Here is a 19,880-nt window from a genome sequence, read left to right as displayed (position 1 = left end):
GCAGAATCTAGCCACACAGTTGTGAGTGTGTAGGAAGTAAAGTAAGGGGCTGATGATGCAGCCTTGTGGTGCCACCAGTGTTGAGGATAATCCTAGAGGTGTTGTTGCCTGTCCCTACTGATTGCGGTCCATTGGTCAGGAAGTCAAGGATCCGTTTGCAGAGGGGGGTGCCAAGTCCTAGGTCTAGGCATTTGGAGATGACTTTGTTTGGAATTATGGTGTTAAAGGTGGAGCTGTAGTCAATAAATAGGAGTCTGACGTAGGTGTCATGAATGGGACTGGGCTGGTATTATGGATGGAAGCAGGGGGATCAAAGGTGGAACATTGTGGATGAAACTGGGGTAATCGGAGATGGCACATTATGGATAAGAATGGAAGGGACAGAGGGAGAGCTTCAGAGATGAAAGTGGAAGGGTTGGTGCTGGGAAAATATGGAGGCCTAGAACATGTTGCTGTGTAGGGATGGGCAGACTGCCTGAAGGGTGGAACCATCAAGCTAACAGAGGTGGCCAGGTTGTTGGGGGAATTAACACAAGCAGCGTTGAAATGTGATGGAATCAGGACTAGCAGGGTTGAGGATAAGGAGAGGGTTGCAAGGAGTCAGATGAGGTTGTGAAGTTGAGGGAGACACAAATTACAGAATTGGGAGCTTTAAATCTTGGGGTTGGGGCACAAATGGAGAGGTTAGGAAGCTGCCTTAAATTAGGGAGAATTAGCCAGGTGTTCTTTACTGTGGGCAAAAGGTTCCAAGGATGTAATTTAGTAGTTTATTTAGCCAGCTTGCAGGTTGCCCAGTTTGATGCTACAGTCTCAATACTATGATGTCCAGGAGTGCCCTTCAACAGATGCACTCATAACAAAGTGGCACATTCCCCCATAATGCTTAAAAAGGAGCATCACAAGGAGAATGATGTATAGTCCTGATGCCAAAATCTCACTGGGTCACATTAATAAGTCCCCATGCCAGGATCTGCTCTTTCGTTGAGCTACCCAAATTCCAATTCTCTTTTTCCATTGCCCTGCATTTTTTTAAATCCAATTCCTTATTGAAAATTACTACAGAAACTAAATCCACCACGGTTGCTAAGTTATAAAAAGATTCTCCCCTTTTCCAAGTATTATAAATCTATATCCTCTGGCTATTGCTCTTTCTGCCATGTAATCATTTTCTTCTTATTTATTCTATCGAAACTTCTCTTATCTCAAGGCGGCAGCAACTGGTTAGGAGAAAGGCTTTCCAGTTTTCTAATGAAACTGTGAAGATTTTACTGACTGAAGTCAGGATCAGAAGGAAATGAGTCTTGAGTGTGGAGAGCAGGCTCCCCATAACAGGGAGGAGACAGAAACTCTTTGTGCACCCTCTAACACATGGTACCTGCAAAGATTCAATAACCTCTGAAATTGCATTTGCCATCAATTCACATCTTTTGTCAATCATACAGCTTTTCTTTAATTCCATCATTCTCCTTCTATCTCTGCATCTGATTGCCTGGGCCTCTCTCTTGAAAATCAGCATCCTCTGAAAACACAACTTTCCTCAAAACCACTGGCAATTTACTTTACCCAACAAATGGTCATCCACTGGGCTTCATTTAAATGTAATGACCCACCTTTGCATCTCATCATCTATGAATGCTTCCACTCAAAGGGGTGAAGTGGTGGATCACTCATATGCCCCAATCCCAAAAGAAAACAAAATCTTCATGATCATCACTAGAGAGATCAAACTAGTGAACAGCACCATACACTGAAAACCTTAGGCTGTTTGAGAGGAAAATGCTGGGAATAGGAAGCAGAAAGACAACATAGACAGTGAGAGTTGGTGAAGGCAGAGGGGAAAGGCCATCAGAGAATTGTCAAAATCTGAGATATATGTATTTGAGGTAATGACAGTTTCTTCAAACCTTTTACATTTGTGTAAAACCTTCTTCAAGGTGCAGTGTGAGCATGGATAATGGAAGATGAAACTTGCAACATTAACTCTTTCTGCAAATGCTGCCCAACTCGCTAGGCATTCCCATCATTCTCTGGTCTTGTAGTTAATGAAAGTGCAGTCATGGCTGTTCCAACTCACCCGTGTTTCACATCACAGAATGGTTTAGATGGAAGAAATGATCCAGAGTAAGGGAGAAGACTATAGACCCAGATTTCAAGTGCTCAGTCTACAAACGCAATATGGTTAGGAAGCATCAGTTTCATCTGGAAGAAGAGAAGACCATTTCTAAGTATGTAAGTGAATAGATGGATAAGTGAAAGGAGTCCATGATTCCAAAATAAAAACAGAAAATGCAGGAAATACTCAGCAGGTCAGGCCGTATTTGTGGGAAGAGAGTTAATATTTCAGGTTAAAGACCTTTTGTCAGAACTGGTAAGGAGAGAAAAGAAGCTTGTTAACTTGCAGACCAGGTGAGGTCTTGACCCACACCATCCCTGCAGCTTCCTTTTGTTTCCTTCCCAGTTGTGATGAAGTGTCTTTGACCTGAAACATTAGCTCTGTTTCTCCTCCCAAAGGAGTGGCCTGACCTGCTGAGTATTTCCTGCATTTTCTGTTTTTATTTTTGATTTCCAGCATTTGCAGTTCTTTTGATTTTTGAGTCCATGATTCTGTCTGCACATTAGGGAGCTTTAAAAAGTGAGATCCATTGTCCTGCTTGTTGTGTGGCAGTTTCCAGTCCAGTCAATGGAAAATTATTCAAGGTATCTCAAAACCTAAACAAAGTAAAGTGTAAACAATGGATAAACAAGTAATATGTAAGCAATGCATTAAAATACAAGCAATAATAATTCTCAAGAGACACAAACTTCAACAATTGTCATGTTTATTTTGGAGTCAGGTAGATGAACACATTAGCAGCCTGACACAATTTATTTCAACAAAGTGGAGATTATTAGAATTACCCACTTTCCTTTCGTACATATTTATAGGGAGAAAGGTCCCCTCTTTTCCTTCTTGTGAACTTGCAATTATTTTCTTTGTAATTGCCCTGATAATGGTGCTCAGGCAATCAGTTCTCAAGCAAATTGTTCCAATTGGTATATTTTTCCCTCTTAATAAACCTTCTGGTAAATTGAGGAAAATGAGATTCAAAACACTGTAACAAGCAATATGGATGTACAAACGACCTGAAGAATTAATACTGATCCTCTCTCCATAGTTGCTGTCTGATTTGTTGAGTACTTCCTGCATTTTCTTTGTTTTAATACAAATGTATAATGTTTATGAATTAGAAAGATTTGTTGGTCCTTTAATTAAGAAATACTCTAAACAAGGTTGGAGTCCCTGTTTGCTTTGTCTTTCATCATGTTACCTAAAGGGGTCATTGGAAGGCTTTGTTCCAGTTCATTTTCCACTTCCGGCATCTTCCTGGTTTCTCGCTTGGGTACCTTGTTGATTTTGGCAAATGACTGATAGATTTGTGCAAAGGTCTTGTTCTTGGTTTCAGGTAAGACAAGGCAGAGATATAGTGATCCTAATACACAAAATGCAGCAAATAGCAGGAAACAGAATGCTTCCAGGCCACTCTGTGTGTATATAAAAAAGACAATAAATTAACCCATGAGAATCATTACATTTTAAAATGTTAGCCAGTATTTTCAACATTTTCTGTTTTTATTTCAGCCTTTCAACATCTGCAGTTTGATTTTCATTACTGCTGAATTCACGGCCATTTCTCTTCCAGGAATGCCACCCTTAAACATATTCTGTTCCTTTCCAGCAGGATTTTCCTTTGTCACTTTTGTCTTGTTCATCCTCAGTGAATCAAGAGATATTCCCTTTGTCCATTCCCTCCCACTCCCACTCTGTCTGAAATTTAAAACTAATTTGCCTTCTCTCTTTCCCTGTTCTGACAAAGGGTCATTAATCTGGAATATTCCTTTCTATGGATGCTGCCTGACCTGCTGAGTGTTTCCAGCATTTTCTGTTTTTATTTCAGATCTCCAGAATCTGTTTTTTATTTTCATGCTCTTCAAAATATGTTTACTTCCCCAATTTTGACAGCTTTAGGCAGGAGCATAATAAAAACATTTTCTCATTTGTTATCCTCTATCTCCAGCAGTGGCTATGTTTTTGACCTGTGTTTACAGCAGAGTTATTTCCCACTCCAGTAATGTAATCTGCTGGTAGATACGCAGACTTATTCAATAAATTTAATGCCCAAGGGCCTCTTATGGAGGCAGGAACTCTCAACATTCAAGAAGAATTTAGCTGAGCACCTGAAAAACCACGGTACAGAAGGCCACAGACTGATGCTGGAAAATGGGATTAGTATAGATGGATACCTAATAACTGGCATGGACATAGTGGACACTTCAGTCAGTTGCCCTGCCTCATTTCCCAATGGGAGGTCCAGTGTTGCCCCCTCTCCAATAGGCTAGCTACATATTTGAGAAAACTTTCCTGAAGGCACTTAACAAATTCCACCCTATCCAAGTCCTTCCCTCAATCATGTTTCTGTAATAGCTATAATATCCCAATCCCATGTACCTATCCATGCCCTGAGTTCATCTGCCTTACCCTTCAGGCTCCTTGTATCAAAATAAATGCAGTTTAGCCTACCAGATGTTCCTTGCTCCCTGCCCTGCTCCTGCCCACTGAACTTGCACACTTTCACTTCCATATTGGCCTTAACTTTCTCATCTGCCACACTTTGGGTCACACCCCCCTGCCAGATTAGTTTAAACCCTCTCAAGCAGCACTAGCAGATCTCCCCACCAGGATATTCATCCCACTCCATTTCAGATGCAATCCTTCTTGTATAGGCCACCTCTTCCCCAGAAGCGATTCCAATAGTCCAAGAACCTGAATCCCTCCCTCCCGCATCAGCTCCTCAGCCATGCATTCATCTGCCTATCCTCCTATCCTTTCCCTCACCAGCATGTAGCAATGCAAGTAATCCAGAGATTACAACCCTTGAAGTCCTGCTTTTTAACCTTCTGTCCAACTCCCTATATTCACTCTGCAGGACCTCATCCCTTTTTCTACCTATGTCATTGGTACCGAAGTGTACAACGACCTCTGGCTTCTCACCTTCCTCCTTGAGAATTTTCTTCAACTGCTCAGAAACACCCTTGATCTTGTAACCCGTGAGGCAACATACCAGCTTTTACATTCTTTATTGGTCTTCTCAGTGTTTAACTTACCATTAATTTATGAAAAAAAATTGCTACTACAAAATAATCAGGAATATAAAAACTACCAATTTGTGATTTAATAAAATTATTGTTTTGGGTTTTTCTCGCTGTGGGTATTGAAGTCATTATAGCATAGAAGAGGCCAATTGGTCCATTATGTCCATGCCAGTAATGAGGCATACAAAATAGGTTGAGAATAGGGCCCATTAAGGATCAATGTGATCATCTATGTGTGAAGTCATGGGAGATGGCAAGGTCTTAAATGAATATTTCTCATCTGTATTCACTGTACAGAAGGTCATGGAAGCTATGGAATTCAGCAGATAGTGATGTCTTAGAACATATCAACATCACAAAAGAGGCGCTGGTGGTCTAAAAAAGCACATAAAAGGTGGATAAATCCCCAAGTCTATCTTAGGACATTGTGGGAAAACAGGGAAGAAATTGCTGAGACCCTGGCAGAGAATTTTTTTCTTCATTAGCCATGGTACCAGGTACCGAAAGACTGGAGGGTGGCTAATGTTGTGCATGTATTTAAGAGGGACTGTAAGGACAAACCAGGGAACTATGGGCTGATGAGCCTAACATCAATGGTGGGAACATTACTGGAGGGGATTCTGAGAGACAGGATCTAACTGCATTTGGAAAGGCAAGGACTGATTAGGGATAATCAAAAAGGTATTGTGCATGGTTAATCAGGTCTACGAACTTGACTGAGCTTTCTTGAAGAGGTGACTAAGAGGATTGATGAGGGCAAAGCAATAGACACTGTCTACTTGGAATTTAGCAAGACCTTTGACAAGGTCGCACATGGCAGGTTGGTCTGGAAGGTTGGATCACATGGGATCCAGGATGAGCTAGCCAATTGGATACAAAATTGGCTTGGTGAAAGGAGTCAGAGGGTGGTAATGGAGGATTGTTTTTCCAGTTTGGAGGCTTGTGATCAGTGGGGTGCCATCATCTATTTTAGCAACTTGGATGAGAATGTAGTTGCCATGCTTAGTAAGTTTGCAGATGATACCAAATTGATGGAATTGATGGTACAGTGGGCAGTGAAGTTTATCTAATATTACAACAGAATGTAGATTGCCTGGGGAAGTGGCAGATGGAATTTAACTCAGACAAGTGTGAAGTGTTGCATTTTGGGAAGTTAAACCACAGCAGGCCTTACACAGTTAATGACAGGAATATTACAACTATGGAAGATGCTGGTGAGACCACACTTGGAGTATTGTGTGCAGTTCCGGTTGACAAGCTTTAGGAACAATGTCATTAAGCTGGAGAGGGTGCAGAAAAGATTCACAATGATGTTACTGGAACTGGAGGGCTTGAGTTATAAGGAAGGACTTGGATAGGCTGGGGCTTTTTTTTCCTGGAGCTTTGGAAGCTGAGGGGTGACCTTATAATAATTAGGGGCATAGATAAGGTGAATAGTGACAGTCTTTTTCCTAGGGTAGGGGAGTCTAAAACTGGAGGGCATAGATTTATGGTGAGAGGGGAAATATTTAATGGGGACCTCAGGGGCAACCTCCACCACACAGAGGGTGGCGGGTATGTGGAACAAGCTGCCAGAGGAGGTGGCAGATGCAGGTACAATTACAATGTTTCAAAGTCATTTGGACAGCTACATGGATAGGAAAGGTTTTGATGGGTATCGGCCAAACACAGGCAAATGGGACTCGCTCAGTTAGTAAAAATAGTCGGCATAGACAAGTTCGGTTGAAGGGCCTATATCTCTCCGTGACTCTAATATACTTATCATTTTGTTGCTAGCATATGAAGATTGCATATTTAGTCAAATTAGGCAGAAAAGAAAAACACTGTTGTGATACTTTATGAACCAGGGTCCAACGTGATAAATTGCTGTCCATCATAAGCCCCTAGTTTGGGGTAAGAAGTTAAAAGTTGAAAGGACCATGGCCCAATATGGATAATAATGAGCTCCCTCCAATGACCTTTTGGGAAGGAAGAATAATCAGAGTAAAGCTTTCAGGAATATAAATCATTCAGAATGTCTCCCTGATTATCTGCAATAATTTTGCAGAACTTCAGGTTATCCATCCAGATATGTAACCCAAATTATTTAGCCCTAACTAATTCCATTCCAAGTGTGACACGTTCTCGATCTAAAAGCACTAAATTCACTGGTTTCTCTCTAATGCCATCAGCATTTAGTCCTATTTTTAGCTAAAGGTTCAGTGAGTTCTGTTGAAAAGCAAATATCAATTCATCTATTTTAACAGGCTTTCTAGGAAGTCAGACCCATGACCTTAATGTTGCCAAGTGGTGCCTGTCAGTGCACTTGCTGTTTTCATTCTCCACTGGTCTGAGTTTGATAGGTCTGAATCAGGCAGGCTGAGTCTGGACTGGAATCGAGTGGCGAGATTCTGAGTACAGGGGTCAAAGGGAATAACCAGGGATGTGAAGAGCCCAGAACAAGCCTGCTCATGGAACATCTCTGAAAGCATCTGACAGGCATCAAACCCTTGATCCCAGGAGTAACAATCAGTAATATCTGGAATATCAGGAACATTTGAAGACCATTAAAAATTAAACAAAATTCGGAATTTTGTTTAGATTACTAAAAGTATTTCAGAACTTTTCAAAATAAAAAAAACAATAATTAAAAAAATGTAATCTATCTTATTCCTACTTGCTGGTACTTATGTGGCCAAAGCCTGGCAATTCCAAATGGAAGCACTGGCAAAACCCAAGAATATCTGGATCTATATTTCTAAAATGCAGGAGAAAAATGCTTATAATCTACAGTTTTACTCAGTCTTGGTAAGTACATATACTTGTCCTCATACTTTACAGCTGGACTAATTTGTATTTCTACAGAGCCTGTTAAATAATAAAATCAGAGCATCATAAAAGTTACAAAGCAGGGGAGGCCATTGGCCCATTGTATCCCTAATGGTTGAAAAAGGGCTACCCAACTTAATTCCACCTTCCAGCACTAGGTCTGTAGTCTTGTAGGTCATGACACCACATGGACACATCCAAGAACTTTTTCAATGTGATGAGAGTTTCTGACCTTACTACCTTTCAGCCAATAAGTTCCTGAACCCTACCATTCCCTGGGTGAAAAAAATATTTCCTCAGCTTCCCCCTAATCCTTCTACCAATGACCTAGCATAATTGTCCCAGAGAAATTAAAAGATTGATCATGAATTGAAGAATTAATAGAATTGAATGCATGGATGAAACAGTTTTTAAGTACATTTTTAAATATCAGGGCAGAGGAGAGAAGTAAACCAGCAAAGATGTTTGGTGAATAGTTTCATGATTTAGACAAGTGTAAACTCGTCACCAGTAATGAAGGTGAGAAGAGAACCTAAAAGAGACCCACATATTGCAGGTGTGATTTGGGGTTCTGGTTTTATAATTGCTGCAGAGAGAGAGGTTAGACAAACACTATGGAGTGATTTCTGAATGAAGATATAGATACAGGGAGATAGTAAGACCAGGATAATGGATTAGTGGAATTGAAAGTGAGTTCCTGTTGGCATATGGTGAATCCCAAGAGGAAGGTCATAGAGGAACACGGTAGAAATACTAAGATAACTAACTCATTGTATCAGTGGTGACAATGAAGTAGGAATGAGTGCACTTGGAGTACTGTGTCCAGTTCTGGTCGCCTCATTATAGGAAGGATGTGGAGGCGTTGGAAAGGGTGCAGAGGAGATTTACCAGGATGCTGCCTGGTTTGGAGAGTATGGATTATGGGGAGAGATTAAAGGAGCTAGGGTTTTACTCATTGCAGAGAAGGAGGATGAGGGGAGACATGACAGAGGTATACAAGATATTGAGAGGAATAGATAGAGTGGACAGCCAGTGCCTCTTTCCCAGGGCGCCAATGCTCAAAACAAGAGGACATGGCTTTAAGGTTATGGGTGGGAAGTTCAAGGGTGATGTCAGAGGGAGGCTTTTCACCCAGAGAGTGGTTGGTGCGTGGAATGCGCTGCCTGGGGTGGTGGTGGACGCTGATACATTGGACAAGTTCAAGAGATTGTTAGATAAGCATATGGAGGAATTTAAGTTAGAGGGATATGTGGGAGGAAGGGGTTAGATAGTCATAGGTGTGGTTTGAAGGGCGGCACAACATGGTGGGCCGAAGGGCCTGTATTGTGCCATATTGTTCTATGGTTCTATGGTAACATTGCAGGTTTGTAGCAGTCTTAGTGATGATTTGATTCAATCCTGCAAGGAGCTCTTTGTTGTCCTGATATTTGTAGATGATCCAGAAAATATGTGGAAAACTAAGAATTTAACACTTCCAGGGACAGAGATCACTGGCGTACAGATTAGAATGAACCCAGAATCAATCTGGGTACTAAACTGGGACACATCAAGGTTGCTCCCAGCCAATTTGAACTTGCAAAGTCATCCTTGCAAACATCTGAAACTAGTCAAGAGTAGTTCTCACAGAATTCTCCATGCCAATCCCTGGGTATTTTCTGTTTTACTGGCAAGACAAACCCACAGAGATTGTGATACAGCAGTGTACAGCTGGGATGAAATAGCCATTGGAGTCCTCAACATTGACTCAAAACCCCATAAGACATCGAGTCAATCAAATACAGGAAACTTCCTCCTGATTACCACCTACTTTTGTAAGAATTGCAGTCAGGTGCATAAAATAGTTTGTTGAGATTTTGACCATCGTGAAGTTGACCAAATTTAATAACTTGGCTGTTGAGTTAATTTGCACAGATAAGAAAGTGAGTTAACTGCCCTTGGAAGGGGGCCCAACTGATTGTTTTATCATCAGTGAAAACATCTTCAAACACTTCAGCTAAATGTGGCATCAGATTAGAAGGAAGAGAAAATAATTTCAAGCATCAGCCAAGTGGAAAAATAGTGTATTAGGAGTGTTTAATTTTCAAAGTATAAAGACACCGAATGGCAGATTTCAACATCACAATTGAAGGGGAAAAACAATTCTGGCCTGTTGCCAATTAAAGTGCTTTATCTGGATCACAGCCAAATTGACCATTGCACTGGTGTCACTACTACGCATATAAATATATCGAGTATGATGATTTAAGGTTTTGTATGTTCTTGTAGTGAGATTACTAGGTTGAGGTTAAAGACCAGGGATTTCTTTTTTTGGCATTTTTTTGTCATTTAAGGGTGTGCAATGACCTTAAATGGGGAAAGCTCATGCAGTCTATAATCTCATATATGTACGTAATTTTTCATTATCTTATCTTCGAAGTCTTTGTCTCAAATTGTTTATTTTATATATCTGAATCCTGAAGCCTGTTGCATCAAACAGAAGCTAAAACATGCATCCTTCACCACCTTCCCTTTGCTTATGATTCAGTGCTCCTGCATACTGAAAACACTTGAATGAGGCACTGATGGTAGCAAGGGCGCAGAGTGTACTCAGGGAGAGGGACTGAGTGGGTTGAGTCCTGAAGGCCATAGCTACCAGACTGGGTCTACAGCAGATAGCAAGCAAATCAATACAAAGGATAAACCTATTTGAATATATCAATAGTAATCAACAGAACTAAACAATCTCATAAAAGAAGGATTAACTCAAAGCTCTGCAGTCCTGCCATATCTAGTTGTGAATGTTTATGGGTAACTGAACAACTAATGAACAACTGCCATCTATAACAACAATGGAGCTTCATATGAGTGTCAGAAACATGGCTCTCACAAACACGTTCAATCAGAAGAGCAAGTGGATGATCCAGCTCAATTTCCTCCTGAGATCCCCATCATCACAGAAGTCATTCTTCAGACAATTTGATTCACTCCATGTGATGTCAAGAAACAGCTGAAAGCATTGGAGATACAGGCTGGACTGCTGTTGTACTTTGTGCACCAAATACAAATGTCACTTACTCCTGGATTGGGACTATGTTTGAGAAGGTCAGGAGACCTCCTCCTCTGTTCCAAAAACAGTACACAAACTTTACTGCATTGCCCATTCTCTGCTGGCTATTCCTCTACTTTGTTTGAGATTGTCACATTACTGCTGAATTGCGCTTGGGTAAACTCTCAGGAAGAACTACTTAATTAGTCCTATTCATAGCCCTATATTTCTTTAATTACGTTTTACAGCTCTGAGGTCAGACAACATTCTGGCAACAGTAATGAAAGCTTGTGCTCCAGACTGGCCAAGTTACAACACTGGTAACACAAGAGATTGCAGATTCTGGAATCTGGAGCAACAAACAATTGGCTGGAGGAACTCAGCAGGTTGAGCAGCATCTGTTGGGGGGGGGTAGGAATTGTCAATATTTTGGGTCAAAACCCTGCACAAGGTCCTGAAGTAGGGTTTTGACCTAAAACGTTGCCAATTTCTTTTCCGGCAACAGATGCTACTTGACCTGCTGAGTTCCTCCAGCAGATTGTTTGTAGAGTACTTGTGTCTACCTAACAATATGGATAGTTGCTGCAAAAGATGCATTTCACTGTGTGTTTCGATGTACATGTGACTAATAAAGATATCTTATCTTATCTTACATCTTGTTCATAAAAAGCAGCACAAATCTAATCTGGCAAATTACACCCAATTCATCTACTCTCGGAGTGATGGAAGGTGTCAACAGTTATATCAAGAGGCATTCACCCACCAGTAACTAGATTAAAGTAGCTGATTTAAGTTTGACTGTGTCCACTCCACTCCAGATGTCATGGACAAGAGAGGTCATCAAAAATTCTGCTGTCCATTTCCTAACTCCCATCAAGTCCTCTTCACTCATCACCCAATACTTGATAACGTACTTTAATTTCTGGTCTTACAAAATCTCTTTTGTAAAGTTATCATTATTATTATGAAATCCACCTGTGACCTCATCTCTGTCTTTTTAATCTCCTACAACCCGAGGACCACATCCTTCAAATGATAGACTCTTGTACATCTATTTATGCCTAGAACTGCCAAGGCTCTGAGCACTGGAAATCCCCCTGCTAAACATCTCCTCTTTCTACTTCGATTTCCCGCTTCAAAATGCTCCCTAAACTTGCTCTGACCAATCTTTTACCTTTCTGTCCAAATATCTCCGTTTGTGGCTCCAAAGTAAAGCTTGTGAATTGATAATGCTATTATGAACTATCTTGACACATTTTACTACATTACAGATTATTAAAATAAACATTGTTAATGACATTTTTATTATTTCCAACTTATCCTGTTTTATTTCAGATTCCCAGCACCTGACGTATTTTGTTCTGGGAATATGTTTTGCATTTGATGCATCCATTAGTCTAACATGTCTTCAGCATTGACTTGGAAAGATGCACCACCAGGCTGAAGGACAGCTTCTATCCCGCTGTTATAAGACTCTTGAATGGACCTCTTGTACGTTAAAGATGAACTTTTGACCTCACAATCTACCTCGTCACGGCCCTTGCATCTCATTGTCTACCAGCACTCCACTTTCTCTCTAACTGTAACTGTAACACCATATTCTGCATTCTGTTATTACTTTTCCCTCGTACTAGCTCGATATACTTATGTTTTGAAATTATCTGTATGGAAGGCTTGTAAAACTAAGTTGTGGCAATAATAAACCAATAACTAAAAGCCAATATAGCAATTTAGTCTTTGTTTCTAAAAAGGAAATCTGACTATATTCACAGAAGGCAGACTCCTCATCAGAGTGATGTGAAAGTCTATGTGTCTGTTATGGGAAGGGGAAAGTGATGGAATTGCTGAACATTACATACTGTATGTCCTGATGATATCAAAGGTGGTGTACTCATAACAAGTTTCTCCTCAGTTAGTTTAGGTCAATAGAATCTGTGTTCAACTTCTACCAGTGTTGAATTATATGTGCACTGCTTAGTGATGAATGACTGCTAGCTGCAAAGGGGTAAATGTGCTTCAAAGGTTGTTACCGTTATTAAGAACAAAATCTGGAGAGGTGGACACACAAGAGACTGCAAATGCCTAAATCTGGAGCATACAGTAAAACAAGCTGCTGGAGGAAATCAGTGGGTCATGCAGCATCTGTGGAGGGAAATGGACAGTTGATATTTTAGGTCGATAGCCTTCATCTGGACTGATAGAGCAAAGGGGAGATAGCCAGTATAAGGAGGAGAGAGGAAGGGGTGGGACAAGACTGGCAAGTAATAGGTGGGGACACAAGAGACTGCAGATGCTGGAATCTGGAGCAACAAACAATCTGCTGGAGGAACTCAGTAGGTCGAGCAGCATCTGTGGGAGGAAAGGAATTGTTGACATTTTGGGTCAAAACCCTGCTATGAGTGGAGAGGGGACCTAGTCAGAGAGGAGAGGGGGAGTGTTGAGATGGGGCTAGAGACGATTGGTGGATCAAGAATGCATGAAGGATGACGGGGAAGGATGATCGAGTCGTGGGAAGGGGGAGGGGGAGAGGGTGGAGTTGGGAGAAAGAGGCAGGTGGATGACAGATGCAGGCAGACTCACACAAAAAAGGCAGATGGAGCCAGGTGGAGGGAGAAGGTGAAGACAGCTGGGAGGGTGATAAGCAGGAACACAAAAGCTACCAGAGCTGGAATATGATAAGGAAGGTGATAATGGGAACCAGTAAGAAAGAGGTGAAGGGCAGATGGAACCAGAACCAGATAAGGGTGGGAGTTGAATGAAATGTGTGGGTAGTGGGTAGATGGGCTAGGAGGGGTTGATTGGCAGATGGAGTCAGGTGGGGGAGGGAAGGGTGGAGATAGCAACAGAGGCTGGCAGGTGAGAAAACAAAGGGCTGCAGATCATGGAGTCTGATTAGAAACCAAATAGGGGAGGGATGTGGGGGGAGGGGGGAGGGGACCCAGTGGGCATGGTGGGCAGATGGAGTAGGTGGGGGAGGGGAAAGATTAACTAACCTAGTTTGTAGAAGCTTCCAGAGCCTGGAGGAGCCATTGTATAAACATGCATGCAGCTCCAGAAGTTTGAGAGAATTTCTTTCAATATCTCACCTTATAATCAAGTAGAGAACCCAGATTGTTCAGAGTGCATCATTAATTCTGACTTCTTGTGTGGAACTATTTATTTTCAACCTTACTTCCTGCTGCTTGCCTGTCCTAAAAATCACGGAATGAATTGTCTCTGAATATTCATGAAAACCCAATTCTATTCTGTCTTTCTAATTTGGTAACCTGACTGTTGTACTTCTGCCTCAACCAAAACTATTTGATCAAATTTCATAAGCTATCTCAAATAGTAACATTGCAATCCCAGAAAACAGCAGGTTCTCAACAACTTCTTGAAATGTTTTTGGGTCACTGAGAATGACCAGCTTGTCAGGCTATATTTATTCTGATGAGATAACATTTGGTGATCAGGTAAAACTTGAGAGTTTGATATCTCCACACTGATCAGCCTGTTATGTCTTTGTATGTTCTGTGATTCAGAAAACGGATGAGGACGTGACAATATATCAACAGCATTTTAGAAATTTCATTGACATTCTAGGGTTTACTTTCATACAATTAGGAGGCTTCCTGTACTTTACAAAAACATATTAATTTCTCTCTATTGTGCAAGCACTGTTCGTCCCTCGTGGCAAGTCTACAAAAATAAGGCTTCATTAAGTTATCGATCTTACTCTCCAAATGAATTACTCAGGCATCATGTGCATAGGACCACTGATTCATTGATTTAAATGGCTGGAAAATTAGAGGCTGTAAGCCCGTGATTTATTGTGCAAAAGTTCCTTGCTAGAGATGCCTAATGGGATCAGCCCATGTATATTTCTTAACAAAAACTACATTCCAGGGATATTGGAGGTGCAAGTCTATAGCTCCATGAAAGTGGATAAGGTGGTGGAGCAAGCGTATGGCATACTTGCCTTCGTGGCTTGGGCCATTGAGTATAGAAGTCAGGAGGTCATGTTGCAGCTGTGTAAAACTTTAGTTAGGATACATATGGAGTATTGTGTGCAGTTCTGGTCACTGCACCATTGGGAGGTTGTGGAAGTTTAGTAGAGGGTGCAGAAGAGGTTCACCAGGATGCTGTGTGGATTGGAGAATATTAGCTATAAGGAGAGGTTGGACAAAATTGGATTGCTTTCTCTGGAGCATTGGAAGCTGAGGGGAGACCTGGTAGAGGTTTATAAAATTATGTGAGGCATAGATAGTCAGAGTCCTTCTCCTAGGGTGGAATTGTCAAATACTAAAGGGCATAGATTTAAGACAAGATGTGGAAAATTTAAAGGAGATGTGAGGCAAGTATTTTTTTTTACACAGAGAATAGTAGGTGCCTGGAATGCACTGCCAAAGGAGGTGGTAGAAGCAGATAAGATGGCAACATCTAAGAGGCATTTAGATAGACACAAGAACTGACAGGGAATAGAGGGATATAGATGGTGTGCAGACAAGCGAGGTTAGTTAAATCGGTATCATAGTCGATGCAGGCATGGTGGGCAAAGATCCTGTTCCTGTGCTGTACTGTTCCATGTTCTATATGCACAGGAATCATTTTAAGAGTTAAAATTCAACTTGTCAAAATTTGTGTCTGATTCCCAGAGTGCTCAATAAACTACAAGTTACATAGAACATACGTTATGTAAGAACTATAAATGTTGATGAATTATTCCTTTAATAACAAACATATCAATTAGGAACAGGAATAAGCCACTCAGACCTTGAGCTCGTTCCACCACTCAATAAAATTTGATTGTAACCTCAGCTCCACATCCCTGCCTAGTCCTCAGTATTGTTTCACTTCCAAGATTCTATATAGATTGTTTTAAAAGTTTTCATAGCCCTTTGAGGAAGAGATTTCCAAAGAATGGCAACGCCCTGAGAAAAAAAAATCATCTGTCTTGAATTCTCTCTAAATTCAAGGATGCTGCCTGGTTTAGAGAGTATGCATTATGAGGAGAGACTAAGGGAGCTAGGGCTTTACTCTTTGGAGAGAAGAAGGATGAGAGGAGACATGATAGAGGTGTACAAAGTATTAAGAGGAATAGATAGACAGCCAGTGCCTCTTTCCCAGGGCACCAATGCTCAATACAAAAGGGCATGGCTTTAAAGTAATGGGTGGGAAGTTCAAGGGAGATATCAGAGGAAGGATTTTTACCCAGAGAGTGGTTGGGGCATGAAGTGCGCTGCCTGAGGTGGTGGTGGAGGCAGGTACATAGGTCAAATTCAAGAGATTGCTAGATAAGCATATGGAGGAATGTAAAAAAGAGGGATATGTGGGAGGAAGGGGTTAGATAGTCTGAGGCGAGGTTTAAAGGTCGGCACAACATTGTGGGCCGAAGGGCCTGTATTGTACTGTACTGTTCTATGGTTCTATGGTTTTGAATGGGTGATCCCCTATTTTCAAAAAGTGACCTCTATTTCCAGATTCTTCCACAAGAAGCATCCTTTCCGCATCCAGCCCCTTCAGGATCTTATATATTTCAATAAAGTCTCCTATCACTCTTCTAAACTGCAGCAGATACAAGCCTAGCTTTTCCAACCTTTCCTCATAAGACAATCCAGCCCATTCCAGGTATCAGTCTAGCCAAACTGCTTCCAGTGCATTTGTGCCATTCCTTGGATAAGGAAATCAATAGTACTCCAGAAGAGGTCTCATCAATGTCCTAGTTAACTGAAGCATACCCTCTCTATTTTTGTATTTATTTCCCCTTAAAATAAACAATTATCTATCAGCTTTCCTAATTACTCGGTGCCCAGGCCCCTCTGCAGCTCAGAGGCCAGCAGTCTCTCATTATTTGGATAACATTCTTAGCTTATACTTTTCTTGCTGAAGTTGTTAGTTGTTGCATTTTCCCAAGTTATACTCCATTTGCCAGTTCATCACCACTCCACTAACCAATGTCTATCCCTTTGCAGCCTCCTTATGTCCTCTTCGCAACTAAATCGCTGACTGAGCGAATGAAGGTGAATCTGTGATGGGTCAGACACCAGAAGTGAGAGGTTTACAAGAGCAAGCAAAGGCCAGGAAAACGGCAGTGACACCATCACTAAGGATTTTAAAAGAGCAAGGAGAGGCATACCCTGGAACTGCAGATGGATTGACTATGGAGCATCTGCAATGCTTAGGACATTGTGGATAGCACATTTAGTGAGTGGGTCACTGTGAAAATGATAGCTGCATAGGTAGAAAAGTAATGGGTGACCACGCTAGCAAGTAGTGCAAGAGTTCTCTATGGCCACCCTCCTCTTAAATATTACTTTGAGTTCTGTACTTGAGGGGTTGGGGGGGTGAGAGCCTCCAAGGGGAAAGCTGCAAGAGGAGGGGAGAAAAAAGACGGGGAGAGTTATAGTGGAAGGGGACTCCATTGTAAGTGAAGTACACAGGCATTTTTGTGGTCACAAACAAGACTCCAGGATGGTATGTTTACTCCCTGGTGCTATGCTCAAGACTCTTGGAGTACTTGCAGAACATTCTGAAAAGGGGAGGGTGAACAGCAGTGGCCATGGTACAGGCCATATTAGATTGGGTACAGTGTAAGAAGAAAAGATTAACTAACAATCTTCATGTGCAGAGTCCCTGGAGGAAGAGTGGCCATAACATGATTAAATTTTTCATTAAGATGAACAGTGAGAGTGTTGATTCTGAAATTAGGGTTCTGAATCTAAATAAAGGAAACTACAAAGGTATGAGGCACGAGATGGCCATGATAAATTGGGGAACTTGAAGGGTTGACAGTGTATAGGCACTTATAGAGGAATGGATGAATTACAACAATTGTTCATTCCTGTCTAGCACAAAAATTATATAGGAAATGTGGCCAACCGTGGGTTACAAAGAAATTAGGCACAGCATGACATCCAAGGATGGGAATTATAAAATGGCCAGAAAAAAGTAGCAAACCCAAGGATTAGGAGCAGTTCAGATTTCAGCAAAGAAGGATAAAGGGATTAAGAAAGGAAAATTGCAGTGTGAGTGTAAGCTTGCAGAGAACATAAAAACTGATTGCAATTGCTTGTATAGATATGTAAAGAGAAAACAAAACATAAAGGAAAAGAAACATAGGTCCCTCACAATCAGAATCAGGTGAATTTATTGTGGGGAACAAAGGTTCTGTTTTCACAGGAAAGGACACAAACAACCTCCCAGAAATTTTGGGGAACATGGGGTGAGAAGGAGGAACTGAATGAAAACAGTATTAGTAAGAAATGGTGTTAGGAAGATTGACAAGATTTAAGGTTGATAAATTCCTAGGGCCTGATAATCTGTATCCCAGAGTACCTAAGTAAGTGGCTCCAGTCTTTTTCCAAAGTTCTATAGACTATGGAAGAGCTCCAGCAGATCAGATGATAGGCAATGTAACTCCACCATTTAAAAAAGGAGGTAAAGAGAAACCAAGGAATTATATACCAGTTAGCTGACATCTGGAGAAGGGAAAATACTAGATTTCATTATTAAATATGTAAGAGCAAAGCTCTTGGAAAACAGCAACAGGATTAGACAAAGTCAGCATAGATTTACAAATGAGAAATTACACTTTATAAATCTACTGGAAATTTTTGAGGATGTAACTAGCAGATTAGAAGAGGGAGAAACTGTGGACAAGGGGTAGGTATTGACATGAATAGAAAACTGGCTGGCGAGCAACAAAGAAAACAAAGAGCAGGAATAAAAAGATCTTTTTCCTAGTGCAGACGGTGACTAACGGGGCACCACACATGTCAGTGCTAGGACCCCAACTATTCACAATATATATTAATGATTTAGACAAGGGAATAAAATGTAAAATATCCAAGTTTGCAGACAACACAAAGCTGCATGGGAATAGGAGCCTTGAGGAGAATGCAGAGAAGCTCCAATGTGATTTGGTTGAGTGGGTGGGCGAATGCATGGCAGACATAATATACAGTGGATAAATGTGAGGTTATGACAGGAACATAGATTATTACCTAAACAGCAAAAGGTTGGGAAAGGGAGAGGTGCTAAGACACCTGGTGCCCTAGTGCACTAATTACTTAAGGTAAGCATGCAGCAAGTAAACATCTTGAATATTGTGTGTAGTTTTGATCTCCTTATTTGACAAAGAATGCTCTTACTATGGAGAAAGTGCAGCAAAGGTTCACCAAATGGTTTCCTGCAATGGTCACATTGATGTAATGAAGAGTGATTGGGTCAATTAGTCAAATGTTCACAAGCGTTTAGAAGAATGAGAAGGGTTCTTCTAGAAATCTATAGTCTTTAATAATAGCTCCTGAAGTTTTCGCAATAGCAGACGTTAAGCTAAATATCCTATAGTTTCCTGCTTTGTGCTTCATTCCTTTTTCATTTGCTATTTTCCAATCTAATGGACCATTCCCCAAATCTCGGGAATTTTGGAAAATTAAATCCAACACATTAGGATGAAGTCAATCAGGACCTGAGGAACTTGTTAGCCACAGTTCCAACAACTGCCTCAGTACCATTTCTCTGATCATTGCAATTTTCCTATATTTCTCCTTCTCTCTTAATACATGGCTACTTCTGGGGTGTTGTTTGCATCCTCCATGAGGACCAATTCCAAATACCTCTTTAATTCAACTACCATCTCCTTGCTTTTCCATATTCAATCTTATGGACAAAGCCTCATGTTTTTAAAAACATATATAGAAACATTACTATTTGTTTTCATGTTTCTAGCTACCTTTGTCTTGTACTCAGTTTTTCTTTTCCATTTAATCAGTGTTGGATATTGTTGTAGGGGATTGTCTCCCGGGGGAAGCAGCAACAGCCAAGTTTGTGGCACTAAATTTGACTCTGTTATAAAATATGGAAGGAAATAGCTAGGAGAGCTATTGTAATAGGAGGCTTGTTAGTTAGGGAAACAGACAGGCATTTCTGTGGTCAT

General features: G+C 41.0%; 1 protein-coding gene across 10 annotated transcripts in view; it reads right to left on the bottom strand.

Annotated features, from left to right (window-relative positions):
* Positions 1-2,823: 2,823 nt before the first annotated feature.
* slc2a9l2 (solute carrier family 2 member 9, like 2) overlaps positions 2,824-19,880 on the bottom strand; it is a 294,396-nt gene continuing 277,339 nt past the window's right edge. For all 10 annotated transcript variants that reach the window (XM_052008890.1, XM_052008908.1, XM_052008881.1 and 7 more), the window contains one exon: positions 2,824-3,522. In XM_052008890.1, the coding sequence (XP_051864850.1) occupies positions 3,262-3,522 (261 nt within the window). In that variant the 3' untranslated portion in view covers positions 2,824-3,261. The remainder of the gene's footprint in view (positions 3,523-19,880) is intronic.

The sequence above is a fragment of the Pristis pectinata genome, chromosome 2 (assembly GCF_009764475.1).
Source record: "Pristis pectinata isolate sPriPec2 chromosome 2, sPriPec2.1.pri, whole genome shotgun sequence".
Lineage (NCBI taxonomy): Eukaryota > Metazoa > Chordata > Chondrichthyes > Rhinopristiformes > Pristidae > Pristis > Pristis pectinata.
This window is presented reverse-complemented; position numbering and strand designations above follow the sequence as displayed.